We start from the raw sequence: 23192 nt of genomic DNA, 5'->3' as shown, positions 1-23192 counted from the left end.
AAAAACTTTAATCAGCATAATGTTAATTATCAGGTTTTATCTACTAAAACAACTTAATTATGTTAAACTGCTAATCGGAAGGACTGATCGATTTATTTTCCACTTTGAAGATGAATACATATTAGCTTTATGGAAGAAAGTGCAAAATCTGAGCAATAAATGCACATTTCAACAGGTTGATTGTGTGTTAATGTGTAGAGAACTTTATTAGAAACCATCAAAAAACAAGATCTTTTATTCAGGACTTTATTAAGAAATTTTACATGAACAGCTTAAAAAGATTTGTATGTTTCACAGTGTCATAATCAAAGAATATTGTTAAAAAAAATACTGACGTTTTGCAGCATCTCTTACGGAATGCTCAGTTGCATCATGGGATGTTTGAAAGCATGCAGGACCTGTGCTCATCTGCTTGTGCAGCTTCTGCACGCAGAATGTGTGTGTCACTCAGAGGCAGTGTGTTGCAGGCCGAGGCCTGACTCTTGCGTCACTCTGGCTGGACGAGTTTTTCCGGGAAGATCCCAGCGAGGTGTTCTAGGCAGCGGCGCTGCTTCCAGGTCTCCTCCCTGATCCCCCTCAGAAGACCCTCCTGTTGCAACACACAGACCCAAACACATGAGAGAGCTCGCAGAGACCAAACGTGACACTTGTGCAAGTGGTTTTAGCCTTTTTGTGGATGAAAATGCATTACAAGGCTGCAGCGAGCATAAACAAGTTGATCCTGTTGTCATGAAGACACGTCTCTGAACTCATTGAAGTTACAGTTCAACCATGATGCTGAAATTAAATATCCGAAAAAATCTTAGAAGAGGAGAAAGAGAAAGGAACGCAGCATATTTGTGATAAAAATGTCTATATTTCCACAGAAAACTACCACAAACAAATTACTAGAGGAAATGACTAAAATCACAACATAAATTGCCTTTTGGGTAAGCCCCAGCCGAATGCAAATAAACCAATAGCATTCAATACCCACTGCGCTGGAAAAGTTCCGTTTTGGAAAGTTCTGCTGTCACACCCTCATCCGCCAATGAACGCAAAACACCTGCAAAGGTTTCCTGAGCCTGTCAATGGTCTCGGTGTGGGTCAGTGGGCTACACAATCCTGGGGAAGACTGTCATTGACACCGTGCACAAGGAGGGGAAAAGGTCCTTGCTAAAAAAGCTGCTGGATCCAAGCATGTTCATAAAAAGTTGATTGGAAGAGAAAAGTGTGGCAGGAAAAGGTGAACAGGCAAACACACAATACACATATTATACAGGTACTTCTCAAAAAATTTGCATATTGTGATAAAGTTCATTATTTTCCATAATGTAATGATAAAAGTTAGACTTTCATATATTTTAGATTCATTACACACAACTGAAGTAGTTCAAGCCTTTTATTGATTTAATATCGATGATTTTGGCAAAAAAGTAAAGAAAAACCAAAAATCCCCATCTCAAAAAATGAGCATATCATGAAAAGGTACTCTAAATGAGATATTAACCTCATCATCTGGAGCACCACACCCACCCTTGAATCAACGAATTAACTCTAAACACCTGCAAAAGATTCCTGAGGCTTTTAAAACCTCCCAGCTGTTTCATTACTCAAAACCGCAATCATGGGTAAGACTGCCGACCGGACTGCTGTCATCATTGACACCCTCAAGCTAGAGGGTTAAGCCCCGTCTCCACCGCACACAAGTGCCGGGGCGGAGCGGAGCAGTTCGGAAGCACAACCCCGACCGAAATTTTGGGTCGTGTCTCCACAGCAGAGAGGAGCATGAAAAGTGGGCGGGGCTTACGAGCTCCGCAGAAATGTGACATTATAACAGAAAAGAACGTCGTCAGATGTAGATCTTATGAATCCTCTGTTGTTGTTTAAATTCTCCACTTTGCACTGTTATTTTTTGCAGTGGAAAAAAAAAAAAGTTATTTTTTGCAGTGGAGAGCTGCAGCGCAACTTCCGTGTTTGTTTTGAGAGAGCGAGTCGCTCGGCCGCTTGGCCAGCGACTTGCCTCGCACTCGAGCGCTCGGGTGTGGGGCAAGTGGCCGGAGTGTTCCCCCCGGTTGGTTGAGGCACAGACATGGGAGTCTGAGCTTTCTGCTCAAACGCAGGAGGTTCTCCACTCCGGCGCCGCAGCGCAGCGCCGGAACACGGAGGCGCCGAGCTCCGAGCTCCGAGCTCCTTTTCATGGCTTCCGCGGTCCGTCCCCGCGATAGCTGACCGCGGCTGAACAGAACGCTGACCGCCTCTGGAAAGCGGAGCGGTCAGCGCCGGAGACGAAAGCTCCAGACTCCGGTGTCCCGGACGCACATCAGCGGCACGGCGAGCGCTATGCTGCAAACAGAAAACTCCAACGCGATGCAAAGTCCCTCCCCCCGGTCTCCCCCTGCCTCAAGTCTGCTCTTTCACAACAAACACTAAAGTTGAGCAGCAAAGAAAAGAAAATGAAAATAAAAACAACCAGAGCACAGCTGACCACACTGACAGCAGAGGATTCATCCAGCACATTAAAATATTGAGGGCGTGTAGTAAATCACTGACCAATCAGCAGACAGCAGCTCAACCTCAGACCCGTTCCGTGGTCCTGGTACCCCAACGGATGGGGAGCGGAAAAGCGTTCGCCTTTGGAGCGGTCTAGAGCGGTTTAGACTGCTTTACATGTCGTGAGACGCGAGCCGGAGCGGTTTAAACCCGTCTAGGCTGGTACTTTCTGTGCGGTGGAGACGGGGCTTAAGACACAAAAAGACATTTATTATTGATTTAATATAGATATTTTGGCAAAAAAGTAAAGAAAAACCAAAAATCCCCATCTCAAACAATTTGCATATTTCATCTGACCAATAAAAGAAAAATGTTTTTAATACAAAAAAAAGTCAACCTTCAAATAATTATGTTCAGTTATGCATTCAATACTTGGTGGGGAATCCTTTTGCAGAAATGACGGCTTCACTGCGGCGTGGCATGGAGCCAATCAGCCGGTGGCACTGCTCAGGTGTTCTGGAGGCCCAGGATGCTTTGATAGCGGCCTGAAGCTCCTTCACAGTGTTGGGTCTGGTGTCTCTCAACTTCCTCTTCACAATATCCCACATATTCTCAATGGGGTTCAGGTCAGGAGAGTTGGCGGGCCAATCCAGCACAGTAATACCATGGTCAGTAAACCATTGGCCAGTGGTTTTGGCACTGTGAGCAGGTGCCAGGTCATGCTGAAAAAGGACATCTTCATCTCCATAAAGCTTTTCAGCAGATGGAAGCATGAAGTGCTCCAGAATCTCCTGATAGCTAGCTGCATTGACCCTGCCCTTGATAAAACCAAGTGGACCAACACCAGCAGCTGACATGGCCCCCCAGACCATCACTGACTGTGGGTACTTGACACTGGACTTCTCCCTAGTCTTCCTCCAGACTCTGGAACCTTTATTTCCCAATGACATGCAAAATTTGCTTTCATCAGAAAAAAGTACTTTGGCCCACCGAGCAACAGTCCAGTGCTGCTTCTCTGTAGCCCAGGTCAGGCGCTTCTGCCGCTGTTTCTTGTTCAAAAGTGTCTTGACCTGGGGAATGTGGCACCTGTAGCCCTTTTCCTGCACACGCCTGTGCACGGTGGCTCTGGATGTTTCCACTTCAGACTCAGTCCACTGTTTCCGCAGGTCCCCCAAGGTCTGGAATCGGTCCTTCTCCACAATCTTCCTCAGGGTCCGGTCACCTCTACTGGTTGTGCACTTTTCTCTTCCCACAGACTTCCCACTGAGGTGCCTTGATACAGCACTCTGGGAACAGCCTATTCGCTCAGAAATGTCTTTTTGTGTCTTCCCCTCTAGCTTGAGGGTGTCAATGATGGCCTTCTGGACAGCAGTCCGGTCGGCAGTCTTACCCATGATTGCGGTTTTGAGTAATGAAACAGCTGGGAGGTTTTAAAAGCCTCAGGAATCTTTTGCAGGTGTTTAGAGTTAATTCGTTGATTCAAGGGTGGGTGTGGTGCTCCAGATGATGAGGTTCATATCTCATTTAGAGTACCTTTTCATGATATGCTCATTTTTTGAGATGGGGATTTTTGGTTTTTCTTTACTTTTTTGCCAAAATCATCGATATTAAATCAATAAAAGGCTTGAACTACCGTATTTTCCACCCTATAAGGCGCACCTAAATACCTCAAATTTTCTCAAAAGCTGCCAGTGCGCCTTATATATGGACGATTGTTCTACTCGAGACTGCTATTTGACAGTTGAACAACCAGAAGCTTTTATTTTGACAACTCTAACTTCGCAACCGGATCTTCAGAGCGGACGACACTCCGCACAACACATTCATCACTCATGGTTGCACACCAACATTCTAACAAACCAAAATAAACTAGATGAAATAATTACTCCCTAAACTGGGGAACAAAAACACAGCATAAACACAATCAACACAACACCAAGCCCAACAACGAGCCACAATAACCTCCAACAACACAAAACATGAATTTGTCGCTGCAAGGCATGATGGGACATCCTGAGCTCCTCAGTGCAGCCGATAGAAACTCCCATAATTCATTGCAGCTATTTGTGGTGTTTTAAATGCAATTATTGGGGGTTATATTTGGTTTGTGGTGTCGGTAATAATTGTGTTGTGTTGTGTTTTTGTTGCTTAGTTCATGTAGTTTAGTTTATCATTATTATTATTATTACCGGTAGTTGTAAGTTGTCAACCAGTAGTGAAGAAGGTTTTGTGTGTAGTGTCCTCCTGGCATAGGCTGCATGTAGGACTACTAAAATAAAGCGTGTGCACCTCTCTGGGTGTTAGAATCAGTGGAAAATGTAACCTAATGGCTTTGAGCTATAAAGGTTGCTAACCACTGGTCTATTCCATGCGCCTTATAGGGCGGTGCGCCTTATATATGAATGAAGTTGTAAATTATGTCAGTCAATGTAGGTGCGCCTTATAGGGCAGAAAATACGGTACTTCAGTTGTGTGTAATGAATCTAAAATATATGAAAGTCTAATTTTTATCATTACATTATGGAAAATAATGAACTTTATCACAATATGCTAATTTTTTGAGAAGTACCTGTAAATGCACACGTTTTGACCATCTGCAGTCACATACATGGTCAAAATTGACATGAAGCAGCAGCTACAGCTGCTGAAGCAACAACTCCCACAATGCATCTGTTTGAGATCCAAAGCATGCAGGAGGTTTGTAACACACACACATACCTGCAGAGTGTCATCGAGCACCAGAATGACGTCTCCATGTTCAAACTGGAGAAGACCTTCCTCAGAGGCTGCATGGCACTCCAGCGCCACCCCCTGATGGAAGCACATGTACCATGTTGACACATTGTACTCCACCCAGAACACACATCAACTCCTTGATTTCTTAAGGACAAAGTACATTTGAGACATGAAGTTAGTAGATTTTACTTCATTTGTATTGAAGGAGCAGCTGCAGTCTCAACACTTTAAGAGGTTTAAAGAACTACGACAACTCAAGCTTCATGATAAAATGTTAAATTGCATTCTATTTTGACAGATTGGAAGCCTTGACACACAAAAGTCTAATTTCTATTGAGAAAATATAAATATTGACTGGTTTATTTCACAATTGAATCAAGAGTCTGGCTTGAACCAGTTTGTCATATTAACATCGGTAACACTTTATAATAACTATCCGCTATAAGTAGTAAATAAACCATTAATATCCATTAGTTAATGAGTTATACATTGCTTGTTGAATATTTGCTAACAGTTTATTAAGGATTTATAACTGCCTTATAGATTGGTAGTAGATCATTTAAAGCTGTATTCCCCAAAATTACATGTTAACTGTATGTTAATGATTTATAACTATACCTTATAAACTAGTAATAAATCATGAATAAGCCATTAGTAAACTACTTACTAATGACTTGTTAAGTATCAGTTAATACTTTATATACATTATTAGGACGTTATTCTAAAGTTGCAACTATTCCTCATTTACTAACAGTTAGTAAACCATGCATAGTCGTCCACACTAATGGATTCCTTTAACTTTATCTTGTGTTTGCATTTTTGGCCTGGCGTTCGTCTTCTTCCCAGCTTTTTCTCCTGCAGACATTTGATCATGTCTCTGTGTCTTCTTTTAGATTTACTTCTGCTTTCAACAAGCTCACTTCGCTCAGTGGCTAAACCAGGCATTATTTGACCATATATGAAGTTTAGGGCCTACCTATTTCTTTTATTTCATCTCTGTTCTTTTCACACACATGAACAATCTTCCAGAGTTTCTGGCTGCCGCCAGATCACCTGCTTGAATTGTACCAGGGGGCGGGGCGACGGGGTGAAATGAACCAATCACAATTGGATTTAGGTGTTGGAGGAGGAGCGATCCGGCCTCGGCCCTCATATTGGTTGGTTATCAACTTGTCAATCACCTCATATTACCACTTAACGTTGACGAGCGACAACCTAGACGGACACGCCCCCTTCTCTCACCAGCAAGTTCGTTTTGGGATGATCAGATTCTAATCATTATCGAAGCATTGATTTCAGAAAATGAATACCCGGTGGTTTAAAAAGTCAGAAACCAGTGTTCCCAGCGGAAGTGGTGATGCGCAAAATGCCGAAATGAATCCAGGTACTTAAGGAGAAAGAGAAAAAAGTCAACAGCGGGTAGAAGTAAAAGGAAAACTACACCTGTGGACCACATGAACAACAACGGTAAGCTAGATTGTTATCTTTTCATTAGAAATGTATGATTAGGATAACAGTTTATGTTCATGTCTGGATAAATGCATGGCATTGTTGTGATGTTTGCTTATAAAATGTCCCTCTAAAATTCTGTTAAGCACAAAAAGTGCTATATTGTTGTATATTGTTTGTGTTTCGAAACATTAAACACATCTGCGTTATTGATAACAATTTCACTTGTGGTGTTTGTTGTTGTTTTTTTTTTTGGGGGGGGGGGTAAAATACAGCACACACAAAAGCCAATGGGTGGAACAAGGCTGAGGTACAATAATGTGATATTTTGCTGTTCCACAAAGTATATTATTATTAGTAGATGGTTAACAAACTATTAATAACTGGTCTGTAAAGTGTGAGTTAATATATTAGTTAAGTATCAGTTAATACTTTATATACATTATTAGGACGTTATTCTAAAGTTGCAACTATTCCTCATTTACTAACTGTTAGTAAATGAGGAATAGTTGCAACTTTAGAATAACGTCCTAATAATGTATATAAAGTATTAACTGATACTTAACAAGTCATTAGTAAGTAGTTTACTAATGGCTTATTCATGATTTATTACTAGTTTATAAGGTATAGTTATAAATCATTAACATACAGTTAATATGCAATTTATAAATTAACTAAATGCTTGTAAATTATCTATTACCAATCTATAAGGCAGTTATAAATTCTTAATAAACTGTTAGCAAATATTCAACAAGCAATGTATAACTCATTAACAGATGGCTATTAATGGTTTATTAACTACTTATAACGGATAGTTATAATAAAGTGCTACCTTAACATCTTTAATCTGATTTCTCATAATACATTTATCAAACTAGTATATAAACAGCAAAAACTTTGTTAAATTAAATTGACAGTGAATATTTGTCTACACAACCTTAGCATTATTGCAGATTTATTCATCTTTTTTGCAACAAAGAGCATGATTACATTTAATATCTATTACATCTTTCTGATTCAAAAATTTGAATTTTAAAACATCTAAATTCAAATGCACTAGATATTATGACAAACGTCTGGGAACATTTCAGATCAGATGTGCTTATTTTAAATTTGAACAACTTGTTCAAGATACATTTTTCAAAACTAACTGTATTAGTGCCCCAGCAACCAACCAGATTTCTATTTTTATATTTTGACTTTTGTTGAGCATGCAAACATGTCATTAACTATTTTGTGAGGATGTTATTCTTATTGTTTTAAAGGTCAAATGTTTTATGTCACAATTTTCTCGATATGATTTGTAATAATGTTAAAATGTCAAATGTATAGTGGGAAATAATGTCTGATGTTGAATAAAAAACTTGTTTGAACATGCAGCTAAGCATAAAATTAGAAATGGGATAGCAAGCTGGGCCTGGCACAGTCCTTGTACAATTCTAATTAACTACAGATTAAGTGAAATTTAAGAGCTGCAAGGGTGGTTTTTCAACCCTCTCTCGAAACTCTAACCCTCAACCCAATTCGCCATGTATAAAATGTAATCACAAGCTTGAATCTGTTTGTCGGTCAGCGTGTAGCAGATATTTTCAGAGATGTCGTTTACACAACAACATTTCAAGTGAAAACACATCGTATGACACTCTGCAGACTGCCATTATTGTTATTGTTCATCTACTGAGCATGTGCAGAACTATTTACTATGGCTGTGGTGTGCAGTAGGAGCTTTTCACAAAAGTTGCACTTTCCCGTTTCCACAAAGTCAAAACGTTTTGAAAACTGTGCGTGTGAATGGCGCTAGTCAACTATTAGCCTGTTGTCGGACCAAAGAGCTGAACTGGACTATTGGTCAAGATTAATCTGATCAATTTTATCTGCATCATCACCAAACACGTTACTTCTTGCAAAGTCATGCCAGCTGCACTCGCACTGTGGCGTACCTTGTAAAGGAAGCCTGGTGGATTGTAGGAGTCCTCCATTGTCTCCTGGTCGACCCATTCTTCTTCCATCTCCTTCGGTGTGTTGGCAGACCTGAGGGGGGGCTTCTCAGTGGAGCGGAAGGAGACTCGAGGGGCTGGAACTGGTGGAGGTTTGACCCGGTCTTCTTCTGGTGGAGGTTTGAGCCGGTCGTCTTCTGGTGGAGGTTTGACCTCGTTTTCCCCCACTGGTGGGTTGTTGTCAGTGTCCTGATGGGGACCGTCTGGGGCAGACTCGTAGAGACTGCTGGCCTCCTGGCACACAGCCTCCAATTGTTGCCCTCCCACCCTGGAGTCTTCAGACTGGCTTTCCACCTCCTTTGTACTTTGATTCTCTCCGTCCTTGGGGCCGCCATCGCTGTCACACGTGGATCGTCTCTTGGGCGTATTGGCGCCACTGGAGCTAAGGTCGGACTCTGACGAGCTGCTGTCTTTGGAGGGGACGCTGCTCTCCTCCGGTGGGCTGCTTCCTTCAGAGCTGCTCTGGGTTTGTTGGACCGAAGTGGGTGCAACATCTTTGCCGTTTTGGTTGGAGGACTGAATGGAGACGTGGTCCGTGGGAAATGCCGTGTTGCAGGGTATAGGGTTGGAGATAACCAGGGATGTTCTGTTTTTGGATTTTTTGGTTGTGCTATTGGAAGAGTAAAGGTTGTCATTCTTTAATTATAGTTCATGGGTTTCAGAGCAAGTGGGCTCAGTTTAAAGAGTCGAAACTGGACTCATGCTCTTTGTACCAGAAACAAAGAGTCTGGCTTCGGTCTGGAGAGTCTTGGCACAACTTAAAGGGTCATGGTACAAGTTGGGTATGGTTTAAAGAGTCCATTTGGTTTAAAGGGTCTGGGTCCCATTAAAGAGTTTATGTCCAGTTTAAAAAAAATATAGGTTGGGTTGAAAAAAATCTAGATCTGATTTAAAGGGTTCATGTCTGGCTTAAAGGGCCTTTATTTAGTCTACAGAGCATATATCTGGTTTGGAGAGTCTAGGTCCAGTTTAAAGTATCTAGGTCCTGTTTAAAGAATCTAGGTCCAGTTTAGAGAGTCGAGGTCCAGTTTAGATTCTGGGTCTAGTTGAAAGAGTCTTGGTCCAGTTTAAAGGCGCTGGGTCAAGTTGAAAGAGTCTAGGTCAGGGGTGGGGAATCCTGGGCATCCAAGGTTGCATCCCTGCACGTTTTCAATGCGACCTCACATCAACACAGCTGACAGCAATTAGTGGCTCGTTATCAAGCTTTCTGCAGAGCCTCATCATGAGAACTCAGGTGTGTTTGAGCAGGGAAACATCTAAATCATGCAGGACTGCAGCTCTGGGGGACCAGGATTTCCCACCCCTGGTCTAGATCCAGTTTAAAAGCTCTGGGTCCAGTTGAAAGAGTCTTGGGCCACTTTAAAGAATCTAGGTCCAGGTTGAAGTGTCAGTTTAGGTTCAGTTTAAAGCTGCAGTTTCTAAGCAGACTGTTAGCATTACCCCAACCTGCCGTCTAAGCTATCCACTTTCTTTACTGTTATATCCACTTCAACACCAGCAATTCAATTCATTGCTGGGGCCCAGAGGGTACAGTCATCCTCATAGTTACTATTTTGTTGAACTCCCGTTTAGCCAAGAAGTAGCTCCACTTTCATTCTAAACTAAGTCCTCCAAAGTACAACATAAAAGCTGTCCCACTGCGGTTCGCTGGGAATGTGGAAATGTCTGAATGAAGTATGACAGTAGCAGCCACTATGGCCTCGTGTGTGTGATATTAACCTCAGACAGGGCATGTCAAACCAGACATGACATGACAAGCAAGACACCAAAACCTCACCTGTTCAGACCTTTGATGATGAAAGATTTACACGAGTGCTGAGTCTCCAGTTCCTTCATCACATTGTACAGCTTGTTATTTAGCTGGAATCCATAGGTCAAACAAAGGGACACAAATTACATTCCTGCAGGTTTTCACCACATTCTGGACATCAATACGTTGACGTTACTGCCCATATGAATGAAAGGAAGTTAAAAGTCACATCTTACCACACTCATTTCTTTATAAAAGACATCTCTCAGGTTGGAGATGTTTTGGAAAACAGTCACATAGCAGCCAATCCGACTGTGGAGGCAAAAGAGAGGACCATATTCTCATATGATGCAATTTTGTAGTTTTCCATAACCAAACAGAACAACCAAAACTTATCTTGAACCAAATGTTTATTACAATACTTCTGAGCCAGCGGTCTGTGTGGCAGCGCTATGTGGCTCTTCCACCCCTCTATATGGCTTTCACGAGGCACGGTGCCAATTCAATCCATGTGTTCCAGGGTGTCCCGGAGTGTTCCCTCCCACCCCCCTCCACCCTGTGGGGTGTTGGATGCATGTAGAGGTGGGTATTCGTGTTTGGAAGAGGTGGATACAATGTGTGTGTCTAAGCTGTGGTTTAGAATTGAGGGGTAGCGGGGGGGGGGGGGGGGGGGGTGGGGCGTTCTACTGCTGCCCAGCGGCAGAACCCCGAAAGCCAGCTGATCCCCTCAAGACCCTGCGTAAGGTAGGGATGAGAGGGAGTTGGTTCCCCCCGTCGCTAGGACCTTGGCCCAGGTGTGTGTGTGTGTGTGTGTGTGTGTGTGTGTGTGTGTGTGTGTGTGTGTGTGTGTGTGTGTGTGTGTGTGTGTGTGTGTGTGTGTGTGTGTGTGTGTGTGTGTGTGTGTGTGTGTGAGTGTGAGTGTGAGTGTGTGAGTGGAGCACAACTCTGGATGGAGAGATCCTGAGGACTGGGTAGTCTACAACTCCGGGTCCCATCCGAGGCACTGTCTCTTCAGAATCGACTCGCAAAACTGGGGATTCCGAATGACTGGATGCTCTGGCGGCCATCCAGTGTTAAGAGTGCGCCCAAAGAAAGCGTTTGGTGGAGCACCTTGAGCCTGTGGGGCATCAAGTTGTAGGTGAGCCAAAGCCATACACATTACTGAACCCATAGAGGACCCTTCTGAGCCCTCTGCTGAGCAGTGAACGGAAACACCTGACGCCACCTCCGTCGTGGCAGGCTGCTCCTGTCTCTCCAAACACTGTAGCCGAGGCTGCAACAGACATAAGGTCCTCCTCACCGAATGCTGTGTGAGCTAAGGTAGGGAAGGATGAGCCCCCAACAGCTGACTCGCCTCAACAGCTTAGTGTTCCTCTTTGGAGGAGGCCGCTCTGCTGCCCCCTCACGGCATCTACGCCTGCTGGCGGGAAAAACAACCTGTTGCTATGAGGCCTATAATCAGACTGCACCAATATTGGGAGAAGGGAGCAAAGACCACAACCTTCACCTGTAGAGGCTTCAGTCAAGCAGTGCCAATACCGGGCGAGAGAAGCAGAAACACACCACCATCACCTATAAAGGCTTATCATTAAGTCAGATTGTGCCAATACTGGGAGAGGGAAGCGGACACACAACCGTCCCCTATAAGGCTTATAATTGCCTGCAAATATCGGTGAGAACGGAATGAGGCGTATACAAAAACAAACTGAAACAGAGTAACTAAGGAAACACCCGCAGAGGGAGAGGGAAGCTAACAAACTGCCTTCACCTCTGGCAGGTGTGTATCAACCCGCTTCCACACGGTTAGGGTTGCATGTGCCACCGGGGAGACGAGAAAACAGGGAAGAAAGAAAACAAGCTCTACTCACAACTGATCGTGCATCCTTTGATATCTGGAAGGAGTGAGTGACAGCTTACCGGGACAGTTGCTGCAGCTCCTGGAGGGCAGAGACTCCGCTACTCTGACTGAAATGGCATGGAGCTACCGGCGATGGGCAAGATAAACCACGGGCTCCATTTTTAGCGAAGCCATCGACGCTCTCAAAATACAACCTGGGTATGTGAGAAGATTCAAGAGACAGTGCCTTGGATGGGACCGGAAGTCATAGACTACCGGGTCCTCGGGGTCACACGTGACTTTGTTGGTATTACACTTGAACTGCTTATTCGAGAGACGGTATCATCCAGTGCATATGCGTTGAAGCACCGCCTCTGGCGGTCAGGAAGGGTGAAATAGAACAGTGATGAAGTGCCTGATCGAGAACTGCATGATGACATCCCGTGCATATGCGTTGGCTGGGTTTGTTCTCCCCAGCCTGTGCACTGAATCGATGACTTCTGTAAATTTTCCTTGTATCCTGGAGCAGTGTTACCACACATGTTTATCACTGCCATCCTCACATCTTCTCCCTCTTTTTCTGGCAGCCCACGCAGCCTCACATTCCACCGCAGTTTGTAGCCACTTTGTCTTCAACTTACTGAATTCTGTCTTCTGCTTTATTAACTCTTCTTTTTTTCATCCATCTTCACTTTAGTGTTGTATAAATCAGCAGAAATGACATTTACAGCCATTTTCAGTTCTACAATTGACTTCGATTGCAGAGCCTTGCTGTTCAATCGCTAGCGTTAGCTGGGCTACTATGGAGTCTACCATATCTTGTGCCATTTGACCTTTTTAGTGCTCGGAGATTAAGGCCCTGCTTACATGACAACGTCTCACGTGACAACACCTAATCCGTTAAAAAACAAGGAGTGTGTTTCCACTGCAGCAGCGGACACAGGGAAAACAATGTAGTTAGTCTGCCGGGCCATGGGAGGGCGCTGTTGCTTGATTTTGTAATGAAACCACACTGTGTGTGGAGAAGAATACACTATAAACATGAAGAAAATGGAGAGCATGGGACATGGACTGATGAGGCATCGGATGTTATCAGGGAGAGTCTCCACTATAAACTACTGATATGGAGAATTAAACTACAACACTGACTGTGACTGATACCACTGCAGGTCGGCCATCTTTGTTTACGAGGGATGGAAGGGGAAGGGAGAGGGAGAGTTTCGCACACGCAGTTACAGGATAAATATTCTTCATCAGGCTCTGCAGGAGGGATGAGCGGCCCTGAAAGAATCTTTCCACCTTGGGAACCGGATTAAAAACTTTGCAGATACAGTGCAGCCACACCCTGGTGCCGTGTAAACGAACTCCCCAAAAGTGAAGAGTTGCGGTGAAGTGAAGTGAAGTTTTGCGGATAGATTCGTAATCGTTGTCGTGCAAGCCGGGCCTTCGTGGGAGTCACAGGCCGTTGAACCTCGCTTTTGTGTTTTGTCGAGGAGACCATTGACATTTCTTCTTTCTTTAAACTGTTTATGAATGCTGTCTTTCTCAACAAAGTTGGGAGAAGCTCTCCAATAGCGTTTATCACTTCATCGCCATCTTGGCTCCTCCAAGGTTTTAAAGATAGAAGTAGTTTATAAGGAGATGATGACGTCATGCAGACCTTTACATTGTCCAAATGGAACAAAATAGTTTGTACTGCTTCCTTTTCTGACCTTCTAATAACTCAAGTTGTCTGTAGAGAGAGTACATGTAAAAATTCCTACATGTCATACTTTACTGTAGAGAGGAGTTTATTACAGCCTCATATTAAATCAATAATAATTGATAATAATATTAAAGCATACAGAGCTCTGGTATCGGAACAGAATCGGTACTGGCAGATGACAAAATTCAGTATTGGGATCAGATTGGAAGTGAAAAAAAGTGGATTGGTGCTTCCCTACTTTCACTAAAGTATCTCATTTTTGGTCTTGATGCATCAATACTAGTATTCTACATTGTACTAGTACTGCTCAGTATAACCACGAATGATTCCCGGTCCTCGATAAAAAAACCAGCTCCAAACAGACACTTTATTAATCCGTTAAAAACGAAAAACAGCTAAAGCAGCTAACATGGCTAAATCCACAGAAAAGAATTTAAAAATTATAAAACAGCTAGAAATGTTCTAAATTGCAGTCAAAAAACATTTCAACCAGTTGTTTTATTTTTAGTAAAAACTATGTTCCAACAAAACTGAATTTCCTTCATTTCAAAAGTTAAACATGTTTTAAAGCTCCAGATGAAATGTATGTTGACAGTGGGTAAAAAAACAAACAAACTATGTGCTCTGTGTGTGTGTGTGTGTGTTGAACTTCACCTCTGATAGAGGACAGGTAGCTCCTCCCTCAACTCATTGTTTATCTCCTCAAAGACATTCTGGGCTTTGTTGAACTCCTCTTCAGCCTGTTCAAGACAATTAAAAACCTCTTTGATCATCAACCACTCTGGAGAGTTAGAAACTGTTTCTACAACATTTCAAGTTGATTTGGGGCCACTGGGGAGTGCTGTTCTTTCTTTGTAATGAAACCACACACACGCAATAACTGAACAATAGGCTAGCATTTTCTAAAAGTTCCACCTTGGGAAGATAGCATTCTCAGAGGCGCTGAGCACCGCAAGTACAAACGGACATCCAAAACACAATGAATGTTTAGCATTTTCACTTGAAAAATTGGTCATAAACAGCCTAATACTAACTTTGGATATTTTGGCTTCATCCTTCTTCTTGGCGCTCTGCAGCGCCTCCAGGTGGTGACGTGCTGAATCATAGTCCACCAGTTTGCGTCCGCGCTTTGCGACTCGTTCCTGAAAAGCATGTAAAGACGCTTTTCTCTGGGAGAACATGTGGATGGGATAAACATTCAAGTTGTGGGGTGTCGGGTTACCTTGACCTCGGGGAACTGGCTGGTGTAGTTCTCCATGGTGCGGACAATCTGGTCACTCAGCTTCTCCTCAAAGTCGTTCAACAGTAAGTCTTCACTCTAACACACAGACATGGAGGCAAAATAGTTTTAGAAATCACGATTGAATTAAAAAAAATGTTTAATTGTTCTGATTGTTTGAGACTGTTGTTGATGTATTTTAATCCAACTTCTGCGATCATGCCCAGGTCCTGCACTCCCATCCAGTCTGATTCATAGATGTCTTTCAGGGTCTGAGACAGCCGTTTGGATGTCTCGTGAACTCCTGCAGGAAGGAAGTGGAAACAAAACAGCAGATTTATTCAATGCAGTCTGTAAAGGTCGGCACGTCATCAAGCTACAGCAGGACACAATGTTGTGGTCAAGCAACATGTCGCTCTTTAGCTTAAAAAAAACTAAACAAATTATATGAAAATGAACTTTAACCTTTAGAGTACTTCATAAAACGATTTCTTCCCCAAAAAACTACTAAAATTGTGCCGCAACAGACCAGGCAACAGAGGCAACTGCCTGGGGTTCCGAGCTGCAGGAGGCCAGAGGAACGGCTGACATCAGTCAATTTCACTGACAAAATAATGGAACTGCTTTAGATGCAGCAACAACAGTCGTAGTCCCTGGTCAGTTTCCAGTAGGGCCCCCGACAGACAACTTGAAACCCCTGGACACAACACAATGACACGTCGGGAACCTCCCTAATGGGGCCCCACTACTGCCCTGCAGCAATGTGCAGTCCTTGTTGTCAAACACACTGAAGCAGACAAACTCCTCTGGGCACATGAAATGAAATGAAAAGAAACACAAGACCATGGCAAGAAAAAGCGTGTGTTGGTAAGTGAGAGTGTGTAAGCTGTGTGTTACATTATAGAAACGTTAGTCCCAGTTAGTTCCAGACACTTTGTCCCAAACGCCCAGTCCTAAATCCACCAAACACCAGAAAAGTTCCCTGCACATTGAAGTCTGTGTAAAGTCAATTCAGACATTTTCTTCTAAACACATTCAGAAAGTGTCTATACATGTAGAGATTAAGTAATTGGCTGCCATTGACGTCTATAGACGTCAATTATCTTTTTCAATGGGAGGGGCTGGGGGAGGTGTGGCGGAGCTTGTCCATCAAGATCAGACTTGTCACTAAGTGTAATGACACCCTGATCACCGTCGGAGCCAGTAGTGCTCATTTTGGGTGAGAGATTTATATGGGAGGAAGATGCGTGAAGAAGAGGAAAATGGAGAAACGTGGATCATTCAAGCAGCTCACACTCGAACAGAGTATGGTTCGCAGAAACAACATTGGCGACGATCAAACCGGTCCCGGACCAAGTGGAGAGAGTCGGTGCCGGAGTGTACGGTGTGCGTTTCCACAGTCAGACGAGTCGAGTGATTTCAGAGAGCCTGACCCGGATTTCTGATTTCCAGTACTGATGTGAATGAAATGTAAATTTACAGAGGGTGAATCCAGCAGAGAGCCTCCTGCTGCTGGCAGTGTGGAGAGACAAGGTGAAAACTCCACATCACACAGCAGCAATACGAACTGTATTTTTATGGTAATTGTATTTCTAGAATTTACAGGTTGTGCGTCAACCAGAGGTCGTGACTATGATTCTGGCTGGCATCAAGCCAACTGGCAGCCAAATGAAATCCCCTTCACCACAACCCCTGGACCCCAGAGTGCTGCCGCAGAGCTGGATTCTGACCAGCCAGCTGACTTGCTGGAGCTCTTCATGACTGAGGAGCTGCTCCAGCATATAGTGGATCAGACCAACCTGTATGCAAGACAAGATTTTCAAGCACACCCTGACAGTCTGCCACATAGCAGAGGCCATGCATGGAAACCAGTGTCGGTTCCAGAACTGAAAACTTTCTTTGGACTCAGTTTTCTTACTGGCTATATCAAAAACCTGAACCATGAACCATACTGGAGTGTGGGTGAGGTGGATGCCACACCCTATTTCATCAGGCCATGTCACGGAACAGATTTCAGATTATATGGAGGTTCCTTCATTATAACAATAATGCATTACAGGAAGCGGTTGACAAAATGTAAAAAGCCTGGCCAGTGTTAGATTACATTGTGAAAAAGTTCAAGGAGATGCATCAACTCAACTCTCAACTCAACTCAACTTTATTTATAAAGCGCTTTAAGCAGCCGTAGCTGAGACAAAGTGCTGTACATTGAAATAAAAATATAAGACGCAAAATAAAACCATTAAAACAATAAAAACAAGAAGACGGTAAAACAATAAACAAAACATAAAAGGTTAAAACAATAAAAAACGAAGGCACTAAAACCAGACCAGAGTCTCACGCTGAGGTAAAAGCCAAAGAATAAAAATGTGTTTTAAGACGAGTTTTAAAAACGGACAATGAGGGGGCTTGTCTAACGGGGGGGGGGGGCATTCCAGAGGTGAGGACCGGCAGTGGAAAAGGCTCTTTCCCCTCTGAGCTTCCGTTTGGACCTCGGTTCCTCAGGAGCAGCCGGTCAGCTGACCTGAGGCACCGAGCAGGAGTGTATGGATGAAGAAGCTCAGAGAGGTATGGCGGGGCGAGACCCTTTTAAAGATTTAAAAACAAATAAAAGAATCTGAAAACGGACTCTAAAATGCACAGGCAGCCAGTGGAGGGAAGCCAGAATGGGGGTGATGTGCTCGCTCTTACGTGCCCCAGTTAAGAGGCGAGCAGCAGCGTTCTGCACCAACTGGAGGGTGAGGGAAGACTGGCTGACTCCAAAATAAAGTGAGTTGGTGAGGGAAGACTGGCTGACTCCAAAATAAAGTGAGTTGGTGAGGGAAGACTGGCTGACTCCACAATAAAGTGAGTTGGTGAGGGAAGACTGGCTGACTCCAAAATAAAGTGAGTTGGTGAGGGAAGACTGGCTGACTCCACAATAAAGTGAGTTGGTGAGGGAAGACTGGCTGACTCCAAAATAAAGTGAGTTGGTGAGGGAAGACTGGCTGACTCCAAAATAAAGTGAGTTGGTGAGGGAAGACTGGCTGACTCCACAATAAAGTGAGTTGGTGAGGGAAGACTGGCTGACTCCAAAATAAAGTGAGTTGGTGAGGGAAGACTGGCTGACTCCACAATAAAGTGAGTTGGTGAGGGAAGACTGGCTGACTCCAAAGTAAAGTGAGTTGGTGAGGGAAGACTGGCTGACTCCACAATAAAGTGAGTTGGTGAGGGAAGACTGGCTGACTCCACAATAAAGTGAGTTGGTGAGGGAAGACTGGCTGACTCCACAATAAAGTGAGTTGGTGAGGGAAGACTGGCTGACTCCACAATAAAGTGAGTTGGTGAGGGAAGACTGGCTGACTCCAAAATAAAGTGAGTTGGTGAGGGAAGACTGGCTGACTCCAAAGTAAAGTGAGTTGGTGAGGGAAGACTGGCTGACTCCAAAATAAAGTGAGTTGGTGAGGGAAGACTGGCTGACTCCAAAGTAAAGTGAGTTGGTGAGGGAAGACTGGCTGACTCCACAATAAAGTGAGTTGGTGAGGGAAGACTGGCTGACTCCACAATAAAGTGAGTTGGTGAGGGAAGACTGGCTGACTCCAAAATAAAGTGAGTTGGTGAGGGAAGACTGGCTGACTCCAAAGTAAAGTGAGTTGGTGAGGGAAGACTGGCTGACTCCACAATAAAGTGAGTTGGTGAGGGAAGACTGGCTGACTCCAAAATAAAGTGAGTTGGTGAGGGAAGACTGGCTGACTCCACAATAAAGTGAGTTGGTGAGGGAAGACTGGCTGACTCCACAATAAAGTGAGTTGGTGAGGGAAGACTGGCTGACTCCAAAATAAAGTGAGTTGGTGAGGGAAGACTGGCTGACTCCAAAGTAAAGTGAGTTGGTGAGGGAAGACTGGCTGACTCCACAATAAAGTGAGTTGGTGAGGGAAGACTGGCTGACTCCACAATAAAGTGAGTTGGTGAGGGAAGACTGGCTGACTCCACAATAAAGTGAGTTGGTGAGGGAAGACTGGCTGACTCCAAAATAAAGTGAGTTGGTGAGGGAAGACTGGCTGACTCCACAATAAAGTGAGTTGGTGAGGGAAGACTGGCTGACTCCACAATAAAGTGAGTTGGTGAGGGAAGACTGGCTGACTCCAAAGTAAAGTGAGTTGGTGAGGGAAGACTGGCTGACTCCAAAATAAAGTGAGTTGGTGAGGGAAGACTGGCTGACTCCACAATAAAGTGAGTTGGTGAGGGAAGACTGGCTGACTCCACAATAAAGTGAGTTGGTGAGGGAAGACTGGCTGACTCCAAAATAAAGTGAGTTGGTGAGGGAAGACTGGCTGACTCCACAATAAAGTGAGTTGGTGAGGGAAGACTGGCTGACTCCACAATAAAGTGAGTTGGTGAGGGAAGACTGGCTGACTCCAAAGTAAAGTGAGTTGCAGTAATCCAGCCGAGATGTAATAAAAGTGTGGATTACTGCTTCCAGGTGCTTCTGTGTCAGAAAGGGCTTTACCTTCGCCAGCTGCCTCAGGTGAAAGAAGCTGGACTTCACTATAGCCCCAATCTGCCGTCCAGTTTAAAATCACTGTCCATTTTAACGCCCAAATTGGAGACCAACGGCTTAATGTATTGTCTCAGTGGGCCGAAATCGACCGAGGGCGGTTCACTAGTGGCACTCGGGCCGAACACCATCACTTCTGTCTTTTTTTCGTTGAACTGGCTGACTCCACAATAAAGTGAGTTGGTGAGGGAAGACTGGCTGACTCCAAAGTAAAGTGAGTTGCAGTAATCCAGCCGAGATGTAATAAAAGTGTGGATTACTGCTTCCAGGTGCTTCTGTGTCAGAAAGGGCTTTACCTTCGCCAGCTGCCTCAGGTGAAAGAAGCTGGACTTCACTATAGCCCCAATCTGCCGTCCAGTTTAAAATCACTGTCCATTTTAACGCCCAAATTGGAGACCAACGGCTTAATGTATTGTCTCAGTGGGCCGAAATCGACCGAGGGCGGTTCACTAGTGGCACTCGGGCCGAACACCATCACTTCTGTCTTTTTTTCGTTGAATTTTAAAAAGTTCAGCGACATCCATGTTTTGATGTCTTCAAGACAAGACAGAAGTAATTTCAATGAGGCATTGTCCTTTTTCAGTGGCACATAAATCTGACTGTCGTCTGCATAAAGGTGAAAAGAGATGCCGTGTTTCCTCAGAATGGCGCCCAGGGGAAGCAGGTACAGGGAGAAGAGCAGTGGCCCTAAAATAGAACCCTGCGGAACGCCATATAACAGTGGCGCAGTGTGGGACTCAGAGCCACCAAGGAGTGCACTCATGGATCTTCCCCCAAGATAAGATCTGACCCAGTTTAGGGCAGTACCACCAATGCCCACTAGGTGTTGCAGACGAGATACTAAGATATTGTGGTCCACAGTGTCGAACGCTGCAGTCAGGTCCAGCAGGACAAGGACCACATGGTCACCGCCGTCAACCGCCACGAGGATATCATTAAAAACTCTTAAAAGGGCTGACTCAGTACTATGCAATGTTTTAAAACCAGACTGGAAAACCTCCAGGATATCATGCTCATCTAGGAATGATTTTAACTGAGCATGGGCAGTTTTCTCCAGGATTTTCGCTATAAAAGGCAGCTTGGAGATAGGTCTATAGCATACCACGATCAAGACCAGGTTTCTTAAGCAGGGGTTGCACCACAGCATGTTTAAAACTTTGGGGGACAACACCAGAAGACAAGCTGCTGTTAATAATGGCCAGAACTGACAGCCCTATACAAGGAAAAACCTCTTTAAAGAAGTGAGGCGGGACAATGTCACGGGGAGAGCCGGATGGCTTCATCTGGACAACCACTTTCTGCAGTGCAATCAAGGACACCGGTTCAAAGGCATCAAGCACAGCTGAGGGAGAAACGTGGTCAGAGGGGTCAGATGCAAGTGTGGTGATGAGAGCCCTCGCGGTAGCAACTTTATCAATAAAGAAGTGCAGGAAGCTATCGCACATTTCTGGGGATTCCTCTGTGAACACAGGCTGAGGTGAGTCCAGAACAGACTCTATGGTTTTAAATAACACACCAGGGTTGTGAGAATTAGACTCAATAATGTTGGACAGGTACTCTGTTCTGGCCTCTCTGACGGCGGTCTGGTAGCAGCGCCAGCAGTCTTTCAGGATTTGGCGTGAAACCTGCAGCTTATCCTTTTTCCATTTGCGCTCGGCTTCAACCAGGGTAAAACATATTCATTGATGAGGGAATGATGCAGTGGCGGGGGGCGACTCTCATTCAGAGTGTACAACCTGTGTGTGTAAAACCTGTGAAGTATGGCATCAAGTCATACATCCTGTGTGAATCTGCAACAGGGTACTGCTTCAATATGCAACCTTACGTCAGGACAGCTAGTACTCTGCCAGATACAGTGTTCTCTCTCCTTGATCGTCTCCCAGGCCATGGTTTATACACTGTATATTCACTCATTTCAGGCTATATGGCACTTTACATGTGTACAATCGCATACTTAACACATATCCATATAGGCAGGAAATACGGCCGACCAAGGCATCGGCTGCATTTCCTGCTCCACAGCAGCCTAAGTGGGTCTACTCTTTATAAAGTCTATGGTGGAAACAAGACAGGTTTCACAGTGAGTCAAGAGCAGACTGTAGCATCCAGAGCCACCCAGTGGATCCCAATATATTCACTTGCTCTGCAGTGATCCTTCATCTGAGATCGATCTGATCTGATCTGAATTGATGTGCACGGGAACCAAGCAGGTATCAGGACCCGCCCACTGAGTTTGATGGGCGAGTTTGACAGATAAAATGAATTCATAAAGCCGTGCAACACGGACCATGAAATAATTAAATACATTGTGAAATAAATATGTTTTTTACATAATATTATTTCATATTTTAATTAATTAATGACACATTCATATATTTTAATTCACATTTGTATTAATTAATAACGCATTTAATTAATTGGTGTATTAAATTATTTAACTTTGGCACAGTCAGCCCCTCCATACACACCACACACATTTTCTGGACTTGTGAAAAATGGAAATCATTGTGAAAAGATGTACATTCTGTCTTGGTTGCTGTACTTGTTATGAGAAATCTGGTTTATCTGAAATTCTGTCTAAAACAATTTTTTTATTATATTAAAAAGTCTTAAAAAAAAAATGTCTAACTTGTAAATCTTCATAAATGCAGCTTCAGAAGCACTCTTCCAATAATTAAAATGTAACTTCATAAGCTGTGTTATCCTCATTCTAAAAGGTTAAACATGTTTTGCTCAGAAGCATTTTATGGAGAAGGCAAGGACAGCTGAGGCTTCACAAACACAGTGGCATAATTGTATCAATCACTCCTGCAGTGCAGAGTTTTTCCTCTGCCCGATATTAGTTGTTCAAGACCATCCGAGTAATGCAGACAGAATAAAAAAAAGTTGACCGGGCATCTAAGAATAGAAGAAATCAACTTCCCTACTTTTAGGTCTCTTTCCTGACATAGACGCATCGTAAACCCACCTTTCACCGCAGCGTAGTAGGCTTTGACGTCTTTGAACAACCTGCAGCCGTTGATCTGTGGAGGGGGAGAGAGGGAGAGGCCTAAAGTTTGTGACTGCCCAGCGGGGGTGTGTGTGTGTGTGTGTGTGTGTGTGTGGAGCCCAGTTGATGAAATCGGTTGCATATCTGCTGCTCTTTTGTTTGCTTTCAAATTCTCCTGCATGAGCTGGGAATGATCCCACTGTCTATGGGGTTGTATTTGTGCCAAAATTCTGAGCGAGCGATGGGGAAAATTTGAGCGCAAAAAAAAATTAATTGTGCAGCGCACTAAAAGCATTTTGAAGAAGAATATTTAAATTGCACAAAGACAAACTTGAGATTGCGCTCAAAAATCATTTCTGCGCTCAGATTCTCTCTCTCTCTCTCTCTCTCTCTCTCTCTCTCTCTCTCTCTCTCATCTCTCTCTCCTCTCTCTCTCTCTCTCCTCTCCTCTCTCTCTCTCTCTCTCCTCTCTCTCTCTCTCTCTCTCCTCTCTCTCTCTCT

General features: G+C 44.0%; 1 protein-coding gene across 1 annotated transcript; it reads right to left on the bottom strand.

Annotated features, from left to right (window-relative positions):
* Positions 1 to 224: 224 nt before the first annotated feature.
* bin2b (bridging integrator 2b) lies at positions 225 to 22725 on the bottom strand (the record flags this gene model as incomplete). The annotated part of the gene is made up of 10 exons (XM_080521933.1): positions 225 to 589; positions 5191 to 5283; positions 8598 to 9264; positions 10432 to 10514; positions 10641 to 10716; positions 14601 to 14686; positions 14981 to 15088; positions 15169 to 15264; positions 15375 to 15469; positions 22671 to 22725. Coding segments are annotated over 10 exons (1461 nt in total), but the record flags the coding sequence as incomplete, so codon positions are not given.
* Positions 22726 to 23192: the final 467 nt, after the last annotated feature.

Source organism: Blennius ocellaris, assembly GCF_963422515.1.
Source record: "Blennius ocellaris genome assembly, contig: SCAFFOLD_55, whole genome shotgun sequence".
Taxonomy (NCBI): domain Eukaryota; kingdom Metazoa; phylum Chordata; class Actinopteri; order Blenniiformes; family Blenniidae; genus Blennius; species Blennius ocellaris.
This window is presented reverse-complemented; position numbering and strand designations above follow the sequence as displayed.